The 23186-nt window shown below is 45.8% G+C and overlaps 1 protein-coding gene across 2 annotated transcripts in view; it reads right to left on the bottom strand.

The window, feature by feature from the left end:
* SNRNP200 (small nuclear ribonucleoprotein U5 subunit 200) overlaps window positions 1-22108 on the bottom strand; it is a 65379-nt gene extending 43271 nt beyond the window's left edge. The window contains exons 1-12 of one of the 2 annotated variants that reach the window (XM_058859472.1): window positions 21944-22108; window positions 21044-21207; window positions 16941-17112; window positions 14982-15174; window positions 13442-13497; window positions 11583-11681; window positions 9605-9757; window positions 7479-7578; window positions 7253-7389; window positions 5540-5623; window positions 4245-4418; window positions 824-961 (exon numbers count right to left, since the gene is read on the bottom strand). In XM_058859472.1, coding sequence (XP_058715455.1) covers window positions 824-961; window positions 4245-4418; window positions 5540-5623; window positions 7253-7389; window positions 7479-7578; window positions 9605-9757; window positions 11583-11681; window positions 13442-13497; window positions 14982-15174; window positions 16941-17112; window positions 21044-21207; window positions 21944-21988 — 1515 coding nt within the window. In that variant the 5' untranslated portion in view covers window positions 21989-22108. Of the gene's footprint in view, window positions 1-823; window positions 962-4244; window positions 4419-5539; window positions 5624-7252; window positions 7390-7478; window positions 7579-9604; window positions 9758-11582; window positions 11682-13441; window positions 13498-14360; window positions 14368-14981; window positions 15175-16940; window positions 17113-21043; window positions 21208-21943 lie in introns of those variants that run through there. The other variant, XM_058859471.1, reaches the window with a different exon arrangement.
* Window positions 22109-23186: the final 1078 nt, after the last annotated feature.

Genomic DNA, 23186 nt, shown 5'->3' on the forward strand with positions numbered 1-23186 from the left:
CGTCATCCCAAAAAATCCTGGAATTCCTCAGGGAAAAGGGGCATTCCAAACATCCCGGAATTCCTCAGGGAAAAGGGGCATTCCGTGCCCCAAAATCCCGGAATTCCTCAGGGAAAAGGGGCATTCCGTGACCCAAAACATCCTGGAATTCCTTAGGGAAAAGGGTCATTCCAAACATCCCGGAATTCCTTAGGGAAAAGGGTCACCCAGCACCCAATTCCTCTGCCCAGATGTTCTCCCCAATCCCAAACCCTTCCCTAAATCCCAATTAATTCCAAATTAATTCCCAATTAATTCCCAATTAATTCCCAATTCCTCTGCCCAGGGGAGCTCCAGCTCCACCTGCCGGGGTCCAGAGCATTTCAGAACTTCGGGAATTTTGGGAATTCCTGGAATTCCCGGGAATCTCACCGTGGGAGCGCAGAGCAGCAGGTTCTCATTCTTCCCAATTAATTCCCAATTAATTCCCAATTAATTCCCAATTCCTCTGGAGCTGTTCCAGATGTTCTCCCTAATCCCAAACCCTTCCCTAATTCCCAATTAATTCCCAATTAATTCCCAATTCCTCTGCCCAGGGGAGCTCCAGCTCCACTTGCCGGGGTCCAGAGCATCCCGGAACTTCGGGAATTCCGGGAATTCCCGGGAATCTCACCGTGGGAGCGCAGAGCAGCAGGTTCTCATTCTTCCCTAATTCCCAATTAATTAATTCCCAATTAATTCCCAATTCCCCTGCCCAGGGGAGCTCCAGCTCCACCTGCCGGGGTCCAGAGCATCCCAGAATTTCGGGAATTTTGGGAATTCCGGGAATTCCCGGGAATCTCACCGTGGGAGCGCAGAGCAGCAGGTTCTCATCCGACTCCAGCGCCGCCCGGAACAGTTTGCTCTGGATCCTGTTGAGGGTTTTGAACCCCTCGAACCCGGCCTGGGCGTATTTGGGAAGTTTTTCCACGGAAACCAATTGCTGGGAAAAGGGGGAAAAAAAAAGAGGGAAAAGATGGAATTCAGGGTTTGTTGGTGCTTTGTGGATATTGGGAATGGGTTGGGAAAAGATCCGGATGATCCCGACGAGGAAAAGCGGATGTGCACAAAAATTCCTCTCATTACAAAAGGATTAATTCCCAATTAATTGAATTAAATTAATTAATAAATTAATGAAAGGCTGGAAAAATAAAATCCTCATTTTTTTTCGTCCTCTCAGATTCCATGGAAAAGCCAAATCCTCAAAATCCAACCTGATCCCGGTGTTCAGGGGTGGGAAAACATCTGGAATTAATGGATGGACAAAAATCCTCTCATGCTAAAAGGAGAATTCCCAAGTTTTTAGTGCTGGAAAAGAGGGAAAAATCAGTTTTTTTCCATGGATAATCCAAGGTTTTCCTGGTATTCAGGGGTGGGAAAACACCTGGAATTATTGGATGGACAAAAATCCCCTCGTGCTAAAAGGAGAATTCCCAATTTTTTAGTGCTGGGAAAGAGGGAAAAATCATTTTTTTTCCATGGATAATCCAAGGTTTTCCCATGTTCAGGGGTGGGAAAACACCTGGAATTATTGGATGGACAAAAATCCCCTTGTGCTAAAAGAATTCCCAATTTTTTACTGCTGGAAAAGAGGGAAAAATAATTTTTTTCCGTGGATAATCCAAGGTTTTCCCGGTATTCAGGGTGGGAAAACATCTGGAATTATTGGATGGACAAAAATCCCCTCGTGCTAAAAGGAGAATTCCAAGTTTTTTAGTGCTGGGAAAGAGGGAAAAATCAGTTTTTTTCTGTGGATAATCCAAGGTTTTCCCATGTTCAGGGGTGGGAAAACATCTGGAATTATTGGATGGACAAAAATCCCCTTGTGCTAAAAAGGAGAATTCCCAATTTTTTAGTGCTGGAAAAGAGGGAAAAATCAGGTTTTTTCCGTGGATAATCCAAGTTTTTCCCGGTGTTCAAGGTGGGAAAAACCTGGAATTATTGGATGGACAAAAATCCCCTCGTGCTAAAAGGAGAATTCCCAATTTTTTAGTGCTGGAAAAGAGGGAAAAATCAGTTTTTTCCTGTGGATAATCCAAGGTTTTCCTGGTATTCAGGGTGGGAAAACATCTGGAATTATTGGATGGACAAAAATCCCCTCGTGCTAAAAGGAGAATTCCCAATTTTTTAGTGCTGGAAAAGAGGGAAAAATCAGTTTTTTCCATGGATAATCCAAGGTTTTCCTGGTGTTCAAGGTGGGAAAAACCTGGGATTATTGGATGGACAAAAATCCCCTCATGCTAAATGGAGAATTCCCAATTTTTTAGTGCTGGGAAAGAGGGAAAAATCAGTTTTTTTCCATGGATAATCCAAGTTTTTCCCATGTTCAGGGTGGGAAAACATCTGGAATTAATGGATGGACAAAAATCCCCTCGTGCTAAATGGAGAATTCCCAATTTTTTAGTGCTGGAAAAGAGGGAAAAATCAGGTTTTTTCCGTGGATAATCCAAGGTTTTCCCGGTGTTCAGGGGTAGGAGAAACCTGGGATCTGTGGCTGGATTCACACTCAGGGATTTATTCCCATAAAAAATCTGGGAAAACCAGAACTGAGGGCTCAGCAAAAACCCCCAGGAGGGGAAACTCGGCAGGGGAAAAGGGGAAGTGGGAATTTCCTGCAGAAATGGGGAAAAAAATGGTTAAAAAGGTTCAAAAGGTTCAAAAGGTTAAAAAGGGAAGGAGGCAGAGCTCGGTCACGGAATCCTGGGATGGTTTTGGTGAGAAAGGAGCTTAAATCCCAAAATTTCACCCCAGGGATGCCTTCCCCCATCCCAGAGGCTCCAATTTTCCTGGAAAGCTGAATTTCCTGGTGCCAAAATTCCCAGAAAATCTGATTTTCCCGGTGTCAAATTTCCCAAAAAACCTGCTTTTCCTGGTGCCAAAATTCCCAGAAAATCTGATTTTCCTGGTGTCAAAATTCCCAAAAAACCCTGATTTTCCTGGTGCCAAAATTCCCAAAAAACCCTGATTTTCCTGGTGTCAAAATTCCCAGAAAACCAGATTTTCCAGGTGCCAAATTTCCCAGAAAATCCATTTTCCTGGCTCTTAATTTCCCAAAAATTCTGCTTTTCCAGCTGCCAAATTTCCCAAAAAATCTGCTTTTCTTGGTGCCAAAATTCCCCAAAAAACCTATTATTCCTGGCACCAAATTTCCCAGGAAACCAGATTTTCCTGGTGCCAAAACTCCCAAAAAATCCACTTCTCCAGCTTCCCGATTTCCCAGGAATGTTTTGGATGTGAGGGATTTTAAATCCCTTAAAAATCCACTGAGCTCCCCCAGATTCCATCCTGCCCTTGGGACATTCCCAGAGATCCAGGAGCAGGGAATTCCACCCTCATCCCACTCCCAAAATCCCATTTAAATCCCAATTTCCCTGCCTTGACTCCATTCCCTGCTTCCCAAAATCCCAAAATCCCAAAATCCAGATTTTTTGGGAACCTCTGGAATTCTGGGATTTTTTGGGAACCTCTGGATTTTCTGGGAACCTCTGGAAATCTGGAATTTTTGGGAACCTCTGGAATTCTGGATTTTTGGGAACCTCTGCAAATCTGGGATTTTTTGGGAACCTCTGGAAGTCTGGGATTTTTTGGGAACCTCTGGAAATCTGGGATTTTTTGGGAACCTCTGGAAATCTGGATTTTTTGGGAACCTCTGGAATTCTGGGATTTTTTGGGAACCTCTGGAGATCTGGATTTTTTGGGAACCTCTGGAAAAGGGCTCTGAGGTCTGGATTTTTTGGGAACCTCTGGAAATCTGGATTTTTTTGGGAACCTCTGGAAATCCGGGATTTTTTTGGGAACCTCTGGAAATCTGGATTTTTTGGGAACCTCTAAAAATCTGGGATTTTTTGGGAACCTCTAGAAGTCTGGATTTTTTGGGAACCTCTGGAAATCTGGGATTTCTTGGGAACCTCTGGAAAAGGGCTCTGAGGTCTGGATTTTTTGGGAACCTCTGGAAATCTGGGATTTTTTGGGAACCTCTGGAAATCTGGGATTTTTTGGGAACCTCTGGAAATCTGGGATTTTTTAGGAACCTCTGGAAGTTTGGATTTTTTAGGAACCTCTGGAAGTTTGGATTTTTTGGGAACCTCTGGAAGTCTGGATTTTTTGGGAACCTCTGGAACTCTGGGATTTTTTGGGAACCTCTGGAAATCTGGATTTTTTGGGAACCTCTGGAAATCTGGGATTTTTTGGGAGCCTCTGGAAGTCTGGATTTTTTGGGAATTCACCTCATCAGCTCCGAAGGGTTTGGGTTTGAGGGCAGGAACGTGAACCTCCTCGTATCCTTTCCGTTGTCTCCGGAATGATCCGTCCGGGAGCTGGCAGCGCTTGTTGGCCATGAAGTGACTGCCCTGGGAGAAAACCAAATCCTCCAAATCCAGCACCTGCCTGGGAGCCAGAGCCTGGAAAACATCGGGAAAAAACGGGAAAATAAAATAAAGGGTGAGGTGGGAATGGGGAAATTCAGAAAAGTAAAATAAAGGATGGGGAAAACACAAAAAAAAGAAAAATAAAGGGTAAGGTGTGCACGGAAAAACCAAAAAAACCAAAATAAAGGATAAGGTGTGAATGGGAGAACCCAGGAAAAACAAAAAAAAGGATAAGGTGTGCATGGAAAACACTGGGAAAACCTGGAAAAATAAAAAAAGGACAAGGTGTGCCTGGAAAAACCCAGAAAAAACAAAATAAAGGATAAAGTCTGTCTGGAAATCAACAGGAAAAGCCAGAAAAATGAAATCAAGAATAAGGTGTGCCTGGGAAAATCCAGAAAAAACAAAATAAAGGATAAAGTGTGCATGGAAAAACCCAAAAAAACCAAAATAAAGGATAAGGTGTGACTGGGAAAATTCAGAAAAATAAAATAAAGGATAAGGTGTGCCTGGGAAAACATGGAAAAATAAAATAAAGGATAAGGTGTGAATGGGAAAATTCAGAAAAATAAAATAAAGGATAAGGTGTGTGGGGGAAAAGCTGGAAAAACAAAAATAAAGGATAAGGTGTGCATGGAAAAACCCCAAAAAACCAAAATAAAAGATAAGGTGTGCATGGAAAACAACGGGAAAATTCAGAAAAATAAAATAAAGGATAAGGTGTGCCTGGGAAAATTCAGAAAAATGAAATAAAGGATAAGGTGTGCATGGAAAAAACCAAAAAAACCAAAATAAAGGATAAGGTGTGAATGGAAAACATGGGAAAATAAAATAAAGGATAAGGAGTGAATGGAAAAGCCTGGAAAAATAAAATAAAGGATAAGGTGTGCCTGGGAAAAGCCTGGAAAAATAAAATAAAGGATAAGGTGTGACTGGGAAAATTCAGAAAAAACAAAAAAAAAGGATAAAGTGAGCCTGGATAAAAACCCAGGAAAACCCAGAAAAAACAAAAAAAAAAGGAAAATTTTTTCCTTGGTTTTGAAGGGAAAGCGGCAGATTCCGGGTGGGAATTCAGATTTTAATTTGTGAGAGTCGAAAACGCTTTTTTTGGTGTGGTTGGGGGTGTCTGATGTGAGTAAATCCAAGGATTTTACCTCTCCTCCCTGGTCGAGATCCATGGATTCCAGGTCGGTGTCCATGCGGGATTGCCGCACGCGTTCCCGCCGGGAGCGTTCTTCCTGTGGGGAAAAATCGGGATTTAGCACTGGGAAAAGGGATCAGCCTCATCCAAAGGTAATCCTGATCCCGCAGTTTATTTGGGAATAAAGCAGGAATGACCATTTCTGGTGGGAAAAGCAAAATTCCCCTCAGAAATTTGGCTCCTGCCCCACTCCTGAGGGGAAAAATCAGGATTCAGACCCAGGAAAAGGGATCAGCCTCATCCAAAGGTGCTCCTGATCCCGCAGTTTCTTTGGGAATAAACCAGGAATGAGCATTTTTGGTGGGAAAAGGAAATTTCCCCTCACAAATTTGGCTCCTGCCCCACTCCTGTGGGGAAAAATCAGGATTTAGCACCAGGAAAAGGGATCAACCTCATCCCAAGTGCTCCTAATCCCAAATTCCTTTGGAAAAATCAGGAATAACCATTCTGATAAACTGGTAACAACAATTTTTGGTGGGAAATCCAAATTTTCACTCAGAAATGTGGCTCCTGCCCCACTCCTGAGGGGAAAAATTGGGATTTAGCACCGGGAAAAGGGATCAGCCTCATCCCAAGGTGATCCTGATCCCACAGTTTATTTGGGAATAAAGCAGGAATGAGCATTTTTGGTGGGAAAAGCAAAATTCCCCTCAGAAATGTGGCTCCTGCCTCACTCCTGAGGGGAAAAATCGGGATTCAGCCTCCTCGAAAGAGCTCCTGATCCCAAATTCCTTTGGAAAAAGCATCCATAAACCAGGAAAAACCATTTTGATAAACCAGGAATGACCATTTTTGGTGGGAAATCCGAATTTCCCCTCAGAAATTTGGCTCCTGCCCCACTCCTGTGGGGAAAAATCGGGATTCAGCCCCGGGAAAAGGGATCAGCCTCATCCCAAGTGCTCCTAATCCCAAATTCCTTTGGAAAAAGGCATCCATAAAACAGGAATAACCATTTTGATAAACTGGTAACAACAATTTTTGGTGGGAAATCCAAATTTTCACTCAGAAATGTGGCTCCTGCCCAACTCCTGAGGGGAAAAATCGGGATTCAGCCCTGGGAAAAGGGATCAGCCTCATCCAAAGGTGCTCCTGATCCCACAGTTTATTTGGGAATAAACCAGGAATGATCATTTCTGGTGGGAAAAGCAAAATTCCCCTCACAAATTTGGCTCCTGCCCCACTCCTGAGGGGAAAAATCGGGATTTAGCACCGGGAAAAGGGATCAGCCTCATCCCAAGGTGCTCCTGTTCCTGCAGTTTCTTTGGGAATAAACCAGGAATGACCATTTTTGGTGGGAAAAGCAAAATTCCCCTCAGAAATTTGACTCCTGCCTCACCCTGAGGGGAAAAATCAGGATTTGGCCTCAAGGAAGAGGCTCAGCCTCCTCCAAGGTGCCCCTATTCCCCAATTTCTGTGGGAAAACCTTTGGGAAATGGCATCCATAAACCAGGACCGAGCACTGTGGATGTTTTGTGGGATTTGAGGGGGTTTTGGGGTGATTTGGGTGAGATTTTGAAGGAATTTGCCTGCGAAGGAGGCCCTGGGAAAGCAGAAGCGGCGACGGCAGCGCCGCTTCCCTCAGACTTCGTGAGGAGGATTCCAGCCCCCGTTTCCCACCCAAAACCGGATCCCAGCGATCCCACAAACCCCACAGAGCTTCCCCTACCCGGATCAGATCCTCTTTCTCCGTCTCGTGGAGCTGGTAGAGGAATTTGGAGAGCTCGGGGTCCGCCTCCATCTTCCCCATGATCCGCTCCTTCTCCGCCTCGCTCTGCGCGCTGGCCAGCAAGGTGCAGTACAGGACTGGGGAGGGAAAAAAACCGGGAAAAAACATGGAAAAACTGATCCAAACCTGCTGGAATTCCACTGGAAAAGGGGGGGAAAAAACTCACTCATCATCCGGTGCTGCCGCAGGACTTTGATGAAGTCGAAGGTGTTGAAGCCCAGCAGCAGCACCAGTTGGTTTTCGCATTCCCGGTCGTCGCTGGCGGTCTGGGGAGGGAAAAATGTGGAATTTTTCACGGCAGGATCCCTGTTTTCTGTGGGATGGGGGAGAGGGGAGGTGGGGAAATGTGGGAAGGGAGAGGAAAACAAGCATGGAAGGTGGGAAACTATCTTGGAGCCTGGAAAAACAATCCAAAAAATTCACTTTTTTTGCCCGAAACTCGGGAATCGGGGTGGGAATACCTCATGGAGGTGGCTCCTGAGGGAAAAAAAATCCTGAAAATTCACATTTTTTGCCCGAAACTCGGGTTCAGAGCGGGAACACTCCATGGAAGTGGCTCCTGAGGGAAAACAATCCCAAAAATTCACATTTTTTGCCCAAAACTTGGGAATCAGGAGGGGAACACCCCATGGAGGTGGCTCTTGTGGGAAAACAATCCCAAAAATTCACGTTTTTCACCAAAAACTCAGGAATCAGGGTAGGAACATCCCATGGAGGTGGCTCCTGAGGGAAAACAATCCCAAAAATTCACATTTTTCACCCAAAACTCGGGTTCAGAGTGGGAACATCCCATGGAGGTGGCTCCTGAGGGAAAAAAATCCCAAAAATTCACATTTTTTGCCCAAAACTTGGGAATCAGGGTGGAACACCCCATGGAGGTGGCTCCTGAGGGAAAACAATCCCAAAAATTCACATTTTTCACCCAAAACTCGGGTTCAGAGTGGGAACATCCCATGGAGGTGGCTCCTGAGGGAAAACAATCCCAAAAATTCCCGTTTTTTGCTCAAAACTCGGGTTCAGAGTGAGAACACTCCATTAAGGTGGCTCCTGAGGGAAAACAATCCCAAAAATTCACATTTTTTGCCTGAAACTCGGGTTCAGAGTGGGAACTCTCCATGGAAGTGGCTCCTGAGGGAAAACAATCCCAAAAATTCACATTTTTTGACATAACTCGGGAATCAGGGTAGGAATACCCCATGGAGGTGGCTCCTGAGGGAAAACAATCCCAAAAATTCACTTTTTTCGACAAAAACTCGGGAATCAGGGTGGGAACACCCCATGGAAGTGGCTCCTGAGGGAAAACAATCCTGAAAATTCACATTTTTTGCCCAAAACTCGGGTTCAGAGTGAGAACATCCCATGGAGGTGGCTCCTGAGGGAAAACAATCCCAAAAATTCACATTTTTCACCAAAAACTCGGGAATCAGGGTGGGAACACCACATGGAGGTGGCTCCTGAGGGAAAACAATCCCAAAAATTCACATTTTTCACCAAAAACTCGGGTTCAGAGTGAGAACATCCCATGGAGGTGGCTCCTGAGGGAAAAAAATCCTGAAAATTCCCATTTTTTGCTCAAAACTCGGGTTCAGAGTGAGAACACTCCATTAAGGTGGCTCCTGAGGGAAAACAATCCGAAAAATTTACATTTTTCACCCAAAACTCGGGAATCGGGGTGGGAACATCCCATGGAGGTGGCTCCTGAGGGAAAACAATCCCAAAAATTCACTTTTTTCGACAAAAACTCGGGAATCAGGAGGGGAACACCCCATGGAGGTGGCTCCTGAGGGAAAACAATCCCAAAAATTCACATTTTTTGCCCAAAACTTGGATTCAGAGCGGGAACACTCCATGGAAGTGGCTCCTGAGGGAAAACAATCCTGAAAATTCACATTTTTTGCCTAAAACTCGGGTTCGGAGTGGGAACATCCCATGGAGGTGGCTCCTGAGGGAAAACAATCCTGAAAATTCACATTTTTCACCCAAAACTCGGGAATCAGGGTGGGAACACCACATGGAGGTGGCTCCTGAGGGAAAACAATCCCAAAAATTCACATTTTTCATCCAAAATTCGGGAATCAGGGTGGGAACCTCAGGGGTGACGATTTCCCAGGAAAAACCCCTCAGGAAACCCCTGGGAACTCAGGGATCGACACCGCCACCAAACCCAAACCCGGGACAAAAAATTCCCATGGAATTCACAAAAAATTCCCAAACCAGCCGGAATTCCAGCCAAATCCCCACTTTTTGCAGGGAGAACTCTTCCCAGATGCCGAGGATCCGGAGGCCACGCACCTTGAGGATCTCCAGGACCTCATCTGCCTTTTTCTGGGACACGATGGCGTCGTCGTAGAAGCGGCTGAGCTGACGCTGCAGCCAGAAGGCGTCGATGTCCCGCGGGTGCAGGTCCTTCTTCTTGGAGCTCATCAGCTCCCCTGCTGCCACCAGCTGGAAAATACCAACAATTCCCATCATTCCCATGATTTCGGATCATTTAGAACCACGAAATCCCAAAAATTCCCATTAAAATCCCATTTTTAACAAGGTTTTGATGTCCCGCGGGTGCAGGTCCTTCTTCTTGGAGCTCATCAGCTCCCCTGCTGCCACCAGCTGGAAAATCCCAACAATTCCCAAAATTCCCATGATTTGGGATCATTCAGGCACACAAAATCCCAAAAATTCCCATTAAAATCCCATTAAAATCCCATTATTCGCAAGGTTTTGATGTCCTGCAGGTGCAGGTTCTTCTTCTTGGAGCTCATCAGCTCCCCTGCTGCCACCAGCTGGAAAATCCCAACAATTCCCATCATTCCTGGGATTTGGGATTATTCAGTACCATGAAATCCCAAAAATTCCCATTAAAATCCCATTAAAATCCCATTATTCCCAAGGTTTTGATGTCCCACTGGTGCAGGTCCTTCTTCTTGGAGCTCATCAGCTCTCCTGCTGCCACCAGCTGGAAAATCCCAACAATTCCCATCATTCCCATGATTTTGGATCATTTAGAACCATGAAATCCCAAAAATTCTCATTAAAATCCCAACAATTCCCATTAAAATCCCATTAAAATCCCATTAAAATCTCATTTTTCCCAAGGTTTTGATGTCCTGCAGGTGCAGGTCCTTCTTCTTGGAGCTCATCAGCTCCCCTGCTGCCACCAGCTGGAAAATCCCAACAATTCCCAAAATTCCCATGATTTGGGATCATTCAGGCACACAAAATCCCAAAAATTCCCATTAAAATCCCATTAAAATCCCATTATTCGCAAGGTTTTGATGTCCTGCAGGTGCAGGTTCTTCTTCTTGGAGCTCATCAGCTCCCCTGCTGCCACCAGCTGGAAAATCCCAACAATTCCCATCATTCCTGGGATTTGGGATTATTCAGTACCATGAAATCCCAAAAATTCCCATTAAAATCCCATTAAAATCCCATTATTCCCAAGGTTTTGATGTCCCACTGGTGCAGGTCCTTCTTCTTGGAGCTCATCAGCTCTCCTGCTGCCACCAGCTGGAAAATCCCAACAATTCCCATCATTCCCATGATTTTGGATCATTTAGAACCATGAAATCCCAAAAATTCTCATTAAAATCCCAACAATTCCCATTAAAATCCCATTAAAATCCCATTAAAATCTCATTTTTCCCAAGGTTTTGATGTCCTGCAGGTGCAGGTTCTTCTTCTTGGAGCTCATCAGCTCCCCTGCTGCCACCAGCTGGAAAATCCCAACAATTCCCACAATTCCCATGATTTGGGATCATTCAGGCACACGAAATCCCAAAAATTCCCATTAAAATCCCAAAAATTCCCATTAAAATCCCAAAAATTCCCATTAAAATCCCATTATTTCCCTGTGTTTGGAGCCAGGGTTTGGGGTGGAAAAGGAGCTTGGAAAAACCCCCAAAATTCCCATAAAAATCCCATTTTTTCCTTGTGTTTGGAGCAGAACAGGAGCTTGGAAAAAACCCCAAAATTCCCATAAAAATCCCATTTTTTTCCTGTGTTTGGAGCCAGAGTTTGGGGTGGAAAAGGAGCTTGGAAAAATCCCAAAATTCCCATAAAAATCCCATTTTTTCCCAGTGTTTGGGGTGGAAAAGAGGCTCGGAAAAATCCCAAAATTCCCATAAAAATCCCATTTTTTCCTTGACTTTGCTGTTTTGAGCCAGGATTTTGGGGTGACACAGGGAAAATTTCGGGACAAAACCTGGGAAAACGCCCAAAATTCCCAGAAATCAGCGCAGAATTCCCAAAATTCCCTGGAAAATCCCAAACCCACGTTGGCAGAGAGCGTGCAGCGAACCACGGCCTCGTCCCCTTCCAGGTCATCGTCCGAAGCCTCGTCCCGAACTTCTCCATAAATGTCCTCGTCCCCTTCCTGGAAAAACATTTCCAATGGAATATTCCAAAAATGCCATTTTTATCCCTCTTTTCCCCACCTCAAAATCCCTTTTTTCTGTCAAAAATCCCATTTTTATCCCCTTTTCCCACCCCAAAATCCCTTTTTTCTGTCAAAAATCCTACTTTTATAAAAGAAAATGGGATAAAAGGAAAAATGGGATACAAGAAAAAATGGGAAAGGGGAAAATGGGATAAAAGGAAAAATGGGATAAAAGGGAAAATGGGATAAAAAAATGGGATAAAAGGAAAAATGGGATAAAAGGAAATACAGGATAAAAGGGAAAATGGGATAAAAGGAAAAATGGGATAAAAGAAAAATTGGGATAAAAAGAAAATGAGATAAAAGAAAATGGGATAAAAGGGAAAATGGGATAGAAGAAAAAATGGGATAAAAGAAAATGGGATAAAAGGGAAAATGGGATAAAAAAAATGGGAAAGGGGAAAATGGGATAAAAAAAATGGGAAAGGGGAAAATGGGATAAAAGGAAAAATGGGATAAAAGGAAAAATGGGATAAAAGAAAATGGGATAAAAGAAAAAATGAGATAAAACAAAATGGGATAAATTAAAATGGGATAAAATGGAAAATGGGATAAAAGGAAAAATGGGATAAAAAAATGGGATAAAAGAAAATGAGATTAAGAAAATGGAATAAAAGGAAAAATGGGAAAAGGGAAAATGGGATAAAAGAAAATGAAGTAAAAGAAAAAATGGGATAAAAGGAAAAATGGGAAACGGGAAAATGAGATAAAAGAAAATGGGATAAAAGGAAAAATGGGATAAAAGGAAAAATGGGATAAAAGAAAATGGGATAAAAGGAAAAATGGGAAAGGGGAAAATGGGATAAAAGGAAAAATGGGATAAAAGAAAATGGGATAAAACAAAATGGGATAAAAGAAAAAACGGGATAAAAGAAAATGGGATAAAAAAATAAAGGGATAAAAAGAAAACGAGATAGAAAGAAAATGGAATAAAACAAAATGGGATAAAAAAAATGGGATAAAAGGAAAAATGGGATGAAAGAAAATGGGATAAAATGGGAAAATGGGATAAAAAAATGGGATAAAAGAAAAATGGGATAAAATGGGAAAATGGGATAAAAAAAGGGATAAAAGAAAATGGGATAGAAGAAAAAATGGGATAAAAGAAAATGGGATAAAAGGGAAATGGGATAAAAAAATGGGATAAAAGAAAAAATGGGATAAAACAAAATGGGATAAAAGAAAATGGGATAAAAGGGAAAATGGGATAAAAAAAGGGATAAAAGAAAATGGGATAGAAAAAAAAATGGGATAAAAGAAAATGGGATAGAAGAAAAAATGGGAAAAAAGAAAATGGGATTAAAGGGAAAATGGGATAAAAAAAATGGGAAAGGGGAAAATGGGATAAAAGGAAAAATGGGATAAAAGAAAATGGGATAAAACAAAATGGGATAAAAGAAAAAACGGGATAAAAGAAAATGGGATAAAAAAATAAAGGGATAAAAAGAAAATGAGATAAAAAGAAAATGGAATAAAACAAAATGGGATAAAAAAAAAATGGGATAAAAGGAAAAATGGGATGAAAGAAAATGAGATTTAAAAAACTGAATAAAAGGAAAAATGGGATAAAAGGAAAAATGAGATAAAAACAATTCCATGAAGAAAGTGGGATGGAGCAGAAGGAAATAAAGGGAATTCCATGAGAAAAGCGGGAAGAGGCTTTTCCCAGGAAAACGGGATCACGGATCCGTTCCCACCTCCTCGTCCGACTCGAACTGAACGTTCACCCCGTAGGTCTCGTCAATGTTGTCATCTGTAGGGAACAGGGCGGGAATTCAGCCGGAATTCCATGGAATTCTCCGGGAATTCCCGGGATTCGGCAGAGAAATCACCGGGAATTCCATGGAACTCACCGGGAATTCCCAGGATTCGGCACTGAACTCACCAGGAATTCCATGGAACTCACTGGGAATTCCCGGGATTCGGCAGAGAAATCACCCGGAATTCCATGGAATTCACCCGGAATTCCCGGGATTCGGCAGAGAAATCACCTGGAATTCCATGGAACTCACCCGGAATTCCATGGAATTCACCGGGATTCAGCACAGAACTCACCAGGAATTCCATGGAACTCACCGGGAATTCCCGGGATTCGGCATGGAACTCACCAGGAATTCCAAGAAACTCACCAGGAATTCCATGAAACTCACCGGGAATTCCCGGGATTTGGCATGGAACTCACCAGGAATTCCATGGAACTCACCGGGAATTCCATGGAACTCACCGGGAATTCCCAGGATTCGGCATAGAAATCACCCGGAATTCCATGGAATTCACCCAGAATTCCCAGGATTTGGCACGGAACTCACTGAAAATTCCTGGGATTTGGCACGGAACTCACCAGGAATTCCCAGGATTTGCCACAGGATTCACCAGGAATTCCATGGAATTCTCTGGGAATTCCCGGGATTTGGCACTGAATTCACCGGGAATTCCATGGAACTCACCAGGAATTCCCGGGATTCAGCATGGAACTCACCGGGAATTCCATGAAATGCAAAATCACAAAAAAAAATCACAAAAAATTGAAAAAAAATCTGAAAAAAACCAGAAAATAATCTAAAAAAATTCCCCAAAAATTCCCCAAAAATTCCCAAAATTCCCAGTTTTCCCTACCCATGTTCTGGATGTTTAAGCTTTTTAAAAAAATAAAAAGACCTGAAAAAAATCATTCAAAAAATGAAAAAAAAAAAAACCAAAAATTGTGAAAAAATCGCAAAAAAAAATCCCAAAAAATTGTGAAAAAAATCGAAAAAATTAAAAAAAAAATCAAAAAAATTCCCAAAAAATTCCCAAAAAATTCCCAAAAAATTCCCAGAATTCCCAGTTTTCCCTACCCATGTTCTGGATGTCCTTGTCCCCTCCATAGTCGGTGATTTTCTTGCCCAGGTTGACCAGCACGTGGTAGCGCGTGTCGTCGGCCGGGCCCAGAACAACTCCACCCCCAAAAATCCCTAAAAATCCCTAAAAAATCCCAAAAATTCCCAAAAAATCCCAAAAAATCCCCAATAAAATAAAAATTAATTTAGAAGTAAAAAAAATTTTTAGAACTGTAAGAAGACCTGAAAAAATCCCTCAAAAAACGAGACAAAAATCGCAAAAAATAGCAAAAAAATTGCAAAAAATTGCAAAAAAATTGTGAAAAAAATCGAAAAAAATAAAAAAAAAATCCAAAAAATTCCCAAAAAATTCCCAAAAAATTCCCAAAAAATTCCCAGAATTCCCAATTTTCCCTACCCATGTTCTGGATGTCCTTGTCCCCTCCATAGTCGGTGATTTTCTTGCCCAGGTTGACCAGCACGTGGTAGCGCGTGTCGTCGGCCGGGCCCAGCAGCAGCTCCACCTCCTTGCGCCGCTCCTTGTCCCGCAGCTTCTCGTTCTTCAGCACGGCCAGAACCTCGTCAGCTGCTCCACACAGGATATCCCGGGGCTGGAAAAATGGGAAACACCGGAAAAATGGGAATTCTGGGAGTTCCCATCCCACACAGGAGATCCCGGGGCTGGAAAAACGGGAAACACCGGAAAAATGGGAATTCTGGGAGTTCCCATCCTGCACAGATCCCACGGCTGGAAAAATGGGAATAACGGGAAAAATGGGAATTCCGGGAGTTCCCATCCCACACAGGAGATCCCGGGGCTGGAAAAATGGGAATAACGGGAAAAATGGGAATTCTGGGATATTGGGAATTCCTGTGATATATCCCAGGATAATGCACGGGGAATTCCCATCCCACACAGGAGATCCCGGGGCTGGAAAAACGGGAATAATGGGAATTCTGGGAGTTCCCATCCCACACAGGAGATCCCGGGGCTGGAAAAATGGGAAACAGCGGAAAAATGGGAATTCTCATCCCACACAGGATATCCCGGGGCTGGAAAAACGGGAAACACCGGAAAAATGGGAATTCTGGGATATTGGGAATTCCTGTGATATATCCCAGGATAATGCACGGGGAATTCCCACCCTGCACAGGAGATCCCGGGGCTGGAAAAACGGGAATAACCAGAAAAATGGGAATTCTCATCCCACACAGGAGATCCCGTGCCCCAGAATCCCTGGAAGTGCCCAAGGCCAGGCTGGAGATGGCACTGGATGAGATTTAAGGTTCTTTCCAACCCAAACCAATCCAGAATTCCATGTGCTGGTTTTGAGGGAATTTTGGGAAGGAATTCCCGACCAGGAGAGTGAAGAATTCCCAGAGAAGCTGTGGCTGCTCCTGGAATCCCTGGAAGTCCTCAAGGCCAGGCTGGAGATGGCACTGGATGGGTTTCAAGATCCTTTCCAACCCAAACCAATCCAGAATTCCAGGTCCCACTTTAATGGGAATTTTGGGAAGGAATTCCCAGCCAGGAGAGTGAGAAATTCCCAGAGAAGCTGCCCCAGAATCCCTGGAAGTGCCCAAGGCCAGGCTGGAGATGGCACTGGATGAACTTTAATGATCCTTCCAATCCAAACCAATCCAGAATTCCATGTGCTGCTTTAATGGGAATTCTGGGAAGGAATTCCTGGCCAGGAGAATGACAAATTCCCTAAAAACCTGCAGCTATCCCAGAATCCCTGGAAGTGCCCAAGGCCAGGCTGGAGATGGCACTGGAAGGGTTTTAAAGTCCTTTCCAAGCCAAACCAATCCAGAATTCCAGGTCCCACTTTAATGGGAATTTTGGGAAGGAATTCCCAGCCAGGAGAGTGAGAAATTCACAGAGAAGCTGCCCCAGAATCCCTGGAAGTGCCCAAGGCCAGGCTGGAGATGGCACTGGAAGGGTTTCAAGATCCTTTCCAATCCAAACCAATCCAGAATTCCATGTGCTGCTTTAATGGGAATTTTGGGAAGGAATTCCCGACCAGGAGAATGACAAATTCCCAAAAAACCTGCAGCTATCCCAGAATCCCTGGAAGTGCCCAAGGCCAGGCTGGAGATGGCACTGGATGAACTTTAATGATCCTTCCAATCCAAACCAATCCAGAATTCCACGTGCCAGTTCAATGGGAATTTTGGGAAGGAATTCCTGACCAGGAGAATGACAAATTCCCAAAAAACCTGCAGCTATCCCAAAATCCCTAAACTCCAAAACTAAACACCCACAGCAAGCCCAACCCAAACCCATCCCAATGGGAGACAACAGAGCTGGATTCCCCCACCCCAGAGCGGAATTCCCAGATTCCGGAGCCGATTCCGGAGGCGATTCCGGACTCACCTGGTCCCCCAGGGCCGCCTGGATGAAGCTGAGGAGAACCTCGTAGGTTTCCCGAGTTTCCTTGGTCTTGGGTTTGTAGATGATCCCGACCATCTCATCGATACCCTCGGACAGGAGGGTGTAACCCTTCATCTTGTTGATGTCGTGCCTGTCCTCATCCCGCTTCCTCCTCCTGGAAAAATCAGGAATTAAATCCGATCAAATCCCTTTATCCCATGAGGTAAAAAGGGAATTTGGGGTTTTTGGGGTTTTCACCCTGAAATATTCCTCAAAATCTTGAGTTGGAGAAGGGAAAGCTCCAAGGAGATCGGAGGGTTCTTTTCCAGAGGTTCCCAAAAAGCTGGAGAGGGATTTTTGGGATTTTGGGAAGCAGGGAATGGTGTCAAGGCGGGGAAATTGGGATTTAAATCTCAATTAAATCTCAATTTTGGGATTTTGGGGTGGGATGAGGGTGGAATTCGCTGCTCCTGGATCTCTGGGAATGGCCAAGGGCAGGATGGAATCTGGATTTTGGGATTTTGGGAAGCAGGGAATGGAGTCAAGGCAGGGAAATTGGGATTTAAATGGGATTTTGGGGTGGGATGAGGGTGGAATTCCCTGTTCCTGGATCTCTGGGAATGTCCCAAGGGCAGGATGGAATCTGGGGGAGCTCGGTGGATTTTTAAGGGATTTAAAATCCCTCACATCCAAAACATTCCTGGGAAATCCGGCAGCTGGAAAAGTGGATTTTCTGGGAATTTTGGCAGCAGGAAAAGCAGATTTTTTGGGAATTTTGGCACCTGGAAAATCTGGTTTTCTGGGAAATTAAGAGCCAGGAAAAGCAGGTTTTCTGGAATTTTTGGTGCCTGGAATAACAACTTTGCAGGGAAATCAGGAGCCAGGAAAAACAACTTTCCTTGGGATTTAAACAGCAGGAAAAGCAGCTTTTCTTGGGAATTAAACACAAGGAAAATCAGCTTTCCTGGGAAATTGAGTAGCAGGAAAATCAGCTTTCCTGAGAAACTGGAGACCAGGAAATGCCACTTTCCTGGGAAATCAAACTCCAGGGAAAGTTGTTTTCCTGGGAAATCAGGTTTTCAGAAAATCCACTTTCCTGTGAAATCAGATTCCCAGAAAAGCCACTTTCCTGGGATATCAAGCTCCAAGAAAATCCATTTTCCTGGGAAGTCAGGTTCCCAGAAAATCCACTTTCCTGGGAAATCAAACTCCAAGAAAATCCACTTTCCTGGGAAATCAAACTCCCAGAAAATCCACTTTCCTGGGAAATCAAACTCCCAGAAAATCCACTTTCCTGGGAAATTAAACTCCCGGGAAAGCCACTTTCCTGGGAAATCAAACTCCAAGAAAATCCACTTTCCTGGGAAATCAGATTCCAAGAAAATCCACTTTCCTGGGAAATCAAACTCCAGGGAAAGTTGTTTTCCTGGGAAATCAAACTTCCAGAAAATCCACTTTCCTGGGAAATTAAACTCCAGGGAAAGCCACTTTCCTGGGAAATCAGGTTCCCAGAAAATCCACTTTCCTGGGAAATTAAACTCCAGGGAAAGCCACTTTCCTGGGAAATCAAACTCCCAGAAAATCCACTTTCCTGGGAAACTGGGCACCCAAACCCAGCTGTTTTGAAAAACCCAACCCCAGCAAAAATCCCCTTTCCCACCTTTCCCAAACCCAGCCCAACCCCCCGCCCTCATCCCGCTATTCCAGGATGAAAATTCCCAGTTTTTCTGCTCACTTGGCCCTTCTCTCCTCCTGCATTTGGGGTTTGGTCCTCTGGGCTTTGTCCCCCATTCGGGTCCCCTCGAGTTTCCCCACCAGGGACAGAAATTTTCCTGGGAAATCAAACTCCAGGGAAAGTGGCTTTCCTGGGACATCAGGTTCCAAGAAAATCCACTTTCCTGTGAAATCAGGTTCCCAGAAAAGCCACTTTCTTGGGAAATCAAACTCCAGGAAAATCCACTTTACTGGGAAATCAGATTCCAAGAAAATCCACTTTCCTGGGAAATCAAACTCCAGGGAAAGTTGCTTTCATGGGAAATCAGACTCCAGGAAAGTGGCTTTCCTGGGAAATCAGGTTCCCAGAAAAAACATTTTCCTGGGAAATCAAACTCCAGGAAAATTCACTTTCCTGGGAAATCAAACTCCCAGAGAATCCACTTTCCTGGGAAACCAAACTCCAGGAAAATCCACTTTCCTGGGAAATCAAATTCCAAGAAAATCCACTTTCCTGGGAAACCAAACTCCAGGAAAATCCACTTCCCTGGGAAATCAAGCTCCAAGAAAATCCACTTTCCTGGGAAATCAAACTCCAGGAAAATCCACTTTCCTGGGAAACTGGGCACCCAAACCCAGCTGTTTTGAAAAACCCAACCCCAGCAAAAATCCCCTTTCCCACCTTTCCCAAACCCAGCCCAACCCCCTGCCCTCATCCCACTATTCCAGGATGAAAATTCCCAGTTTTTCTGCTCACTTGGCCCTTCTCTCCTCCTGCATTTGGGGTTTGGTCCTCTGGGCTTTGTCCCCCATTCGGGTCCCCTCGAGTTTCCCCACCAGGGACAGAAATTTTCCTGGGAAATCAAACTCCAAGGAAATCCACTTTCCTGGGAAATCAAACTCCAGGGAAAGCCACTTTCCTGGGAAATTAAACTCCAAGAAAATCCACTTGCCTGGGAAATCAAACTCCAGGGAAAGTGGCTTTCCTGGGACATCAGGTTCCAAGAAAATCCACTTTCCTGTGAAATCAGGTTCCCAGAAAAGCCACTTTCTTGGGAAATCAAACTCCAGGAAAATCCACTTTACTGGGAAATCAGATTCCAAGAAAATCCACTTTCCTGGGAAATCAAACTCCAGGGAAAGTTGCTTTCATGGGAAATCAGACTCCAGGAAAGTGGCTTTCCTGGGAAATCAGGTTCCCAGAAAAAACATTTTCCTGGGAAATCAAACTCCAGGAAAATCCACTTTCCTGGGAAATCAAACTCCAAGAAAATCCACTTTCCTGGGAAATCAAACTCCCCGAAAATCCACTTTCCTGGGAAATCAGGTTCCCAGAAAATCCACTTTCCTGGGAAATCAAACTCCCCGAAAATCCACTTTCCTGGGAAATCAAACTCCCAGAAAATCCACTTTCCTGGGAAACTGGGCACCCAAACCCAGCTGTTTCGAAAAACCAAACTCCAGCAAAAATCCCCTTTCCCACCTTTCCCAAACCCAGCCCAACCCCCTGCCCTCATCCCGCTATTCCAGGATGAAAATTCCCAGTTTTTCTGCTCACTTGGCCCTTCTCTCCTCCTGCATTTGGGGTTTGGTCCTCTGGGCTTTGTCCCCCATTCGGGTCCCCTCGAGTTTCCCCACCAGGGACAGAAATTTTCCTGGGAAATCAAACTCCAGGGAAATCCACTTTCCTGGGAAATCAAACTCCAGGGAAAGCCACTTTCCTGGGAAATCAAACTCCAGGGAAAGCCACTTTCCTGGGAAATCAAACTCCAAGAAAATCCACTTTCCTGGGAAATCAAACTCCAGGGAAAGTGGCTTTCCTGGGACACCAGGTTCCAAGAAAATCCACTTTCCTGTGAAATCAGGTTCCCAGAAAAGCCACTTTCCTGGGAAATCAAACTCCAGGAAAATCCACTTTACTGGGAAATCAGATTCCAAGAAAAGCCGCTTTCCTGGGAAATCAAACTCCCAGAAAATCCACTTTCCTGGGAAATCAAACTCCAGTGAAAGTTGCTTTCCTGGGAAATTAAACTCCAAGAAAATCCACTTTCCTGGGATATCAAACTCCAAGAAAATCCACTTTCCTGGGAAACCAGGTTCTCAGAAAATCCACTTCCCTGGGAAATCAGATTCCAAGAAAATCCACTTTCCTGGGAAATCAAACTCCCAGAAAATCCACTTTCCTGGGAAATCAAACTCCCCGAAAATCCACTTTCCTGGGAAATCAAACTCCAGGAAAATCCACTTTCCTGGGAAACTGGGCACCCAAACCCGGCTGTTTTGAAAAACCCAACCCCAGCAAAAATCCCCTTTCCCACCTTTCCCAAACCCAGCCCAACCCCCCGCCCTCATCCCGCTATTCCAGGATGAAAATTCCCAGTTTTTCTGCTCACTTGGCCCTTCTCTCCTCCTGCATTTGGGGTTTGGTCCTCTGGGCTTTGTCCCCCATTCGGGTCCCCTCGAGTTTCCCCACCAGGGACAGAACCTCTCCCGTGGGCTCGTCCCGGCGCGTGCGGTCGATCAGAGAGCGGTCGGCTTGCAGCACCAGGTTGGAATTCTGAGGGGGAAAAAAAATGGGAAAAGTGGGAAAAAGTGAGGGGGAGAGAGAGGGAAATGGGGATGGGAGGGTGGGGTGGGGATGGGGGGAGGTTAAAGGGGGGGGAAAATGGGGTTTGGGGGGGGTGGAATGGGATTGGGGTCACAAAATGGGGTTTGGGGGCTGGAAAATGGGGTTGGGGGTCTCAAAATTGGGATTGGGGGTTGTAAAATGGGATTGGGGGGCTCAAAATGGGGTTTGGGGGGCTCAAAATGGGGTTTAGGGTGGCAAAATAGGGTTGGGGGCAATAAAATGGGGTTTGGGGGACTTAAAACAGGGTTTGGGGGGCTTAAAATGAGATTGGGGTGCTCAAAATGGGATTGGGGTGCTCAAAATGGGATTGGGGGTCACAAAATGGGGCTTGGGGTGGCAAAATGGAGTTTAGGGTCTAAAAATGGGATTTGGGGGGCTCAAAATGGAGTTTGGGGTCTAAAAATGGGAGCGGGAGAAGCCCAAGGAGCCCCAAAGTGGGACCGGGGTCTCCAAATGAGGCTGAAGGAGGACTGGGGTACCCCAAAACCGGGGCTGGGGTACCCCAAAAACGGGGCTGGGGTACCCCAAAAACGGGCTCAAGTGGCCCGAAACAGGACTGGGGGGCCCCAAAGGGCGCTGAGGGGGACCCGAAATGGGGCTCAAAGGCCACCGGGCTGAGCTCACGGTAACGGGAGGGGTTTCACGGCACCGGGCACGCACTTACCGCCTTGTACTCATACTGCAGGCTGCGGGCGGTGACGTCCGCCATGGCTGCACCGGGAGCGGGACCAGGAACGGGAACCGGGACCGGGAACGGGAGCGGGACCGGGGCCTGAGGAGGCCGCGCCTCAGCAGCACCGGAAGCTCCCTCAGCAGAACTTCCGGGTCAGGCGCGCGCCGAAAGGGAGCCTGATCTCGCGAGACCGAGGCTCCGCCCATACTTCATTCTGATTGGTTAATATCCGCTAAATCCCGCCTCTCACGCAGAAAGCTGGCTGTGATTGGCCGGATCGCCAGCCCGCCACGCTTTGATTGACGTTTGAGCGCCTGAGGGGGTGCGAATGCGACGGGGCGGGGCAGTGGGCGGGGTCACCGCGAAAGCCGTCGCTTCCTATTGGCTGGGCGTGAGCCACGCCCCCTTTGGCCACGCCCCTTTCCGGTGAGGCCTCACGTGGTGCCCAAAGAGGGGGCGCGACCCCCCCCAAACTGTCCCCGGGGAGCTCCCGGTGCCACGAGAAGGGCTCTGGTCACCCCCACATTGTGATCACCGGGCATTGGGGGGTACCTGGGTATCGGGGGGACCCTGGGAATTGGGGCGTCCCTGGGAATTGGGGGGTACCTGGGTATCGGGGGGACCCTGGGAATTGGGGGGGTCCCTGGGAATTGGGGGATCCCTGGGAATTGGGGGGGCCCTGGGAATTGGGGGATCCCTGGGAATTGGGGGGACCCTGGGAATTGGGGGATTCCTGGGAATTGGGGGGTACCTGGGAATTGGGGGTCCATGGGAATTGGGAGGTCCCTGGGAATTGGGGGGACCCTGGGAATTGGGGGGGACTCTGGGAATTGGGGGATCCCTGGGAACTGGGGGGTCCCTGGGCACTGGGGTGGTCCTCAGGCATTGGGGGGACGCTGGGAATTGGGGGATCCCTGGGAATCGGGGGGACCCTGGGCATTGGGGGGACCTTGGGCATTTGCGGGTGTCCCTGGGCATTGGGTGGTCTCTGGGCACCCAGACAGGATTCCTGGTGGGATTCCCAGGTAGGATTCCCATGGTAGGATTCCCGGACAGGATTCCTGGTGGGATTCCCAGACAGGATTCCCAGGTAGGATTCCCAGTAGGATTCCCAGACAGGATTCCTGTTAGGACTCCCAGGTGGGATTCCAGACAGGATTCCCGGTAGGATTCCCGGACAGGACTCCAGACAGGATTCCCAGACAGGATTCCAGACAGGATTCCAGACAGGATT

Source organism: Poecile atricapillus, chromosome 29 (genome assembly GCF_030490865.1).
Source record: "Poecile atricapillus isolate bPoeAtr1 chromosome 29, bPoeAtr1.hap1, whole genome shotgun sequence".
In the NCBI taxonomy this organism is placed as follows: Eukaryota; Metazoa; Chordata; class Aves; order Passeriformes; family Paridae; genus Poecile; species Poecile atricapillus.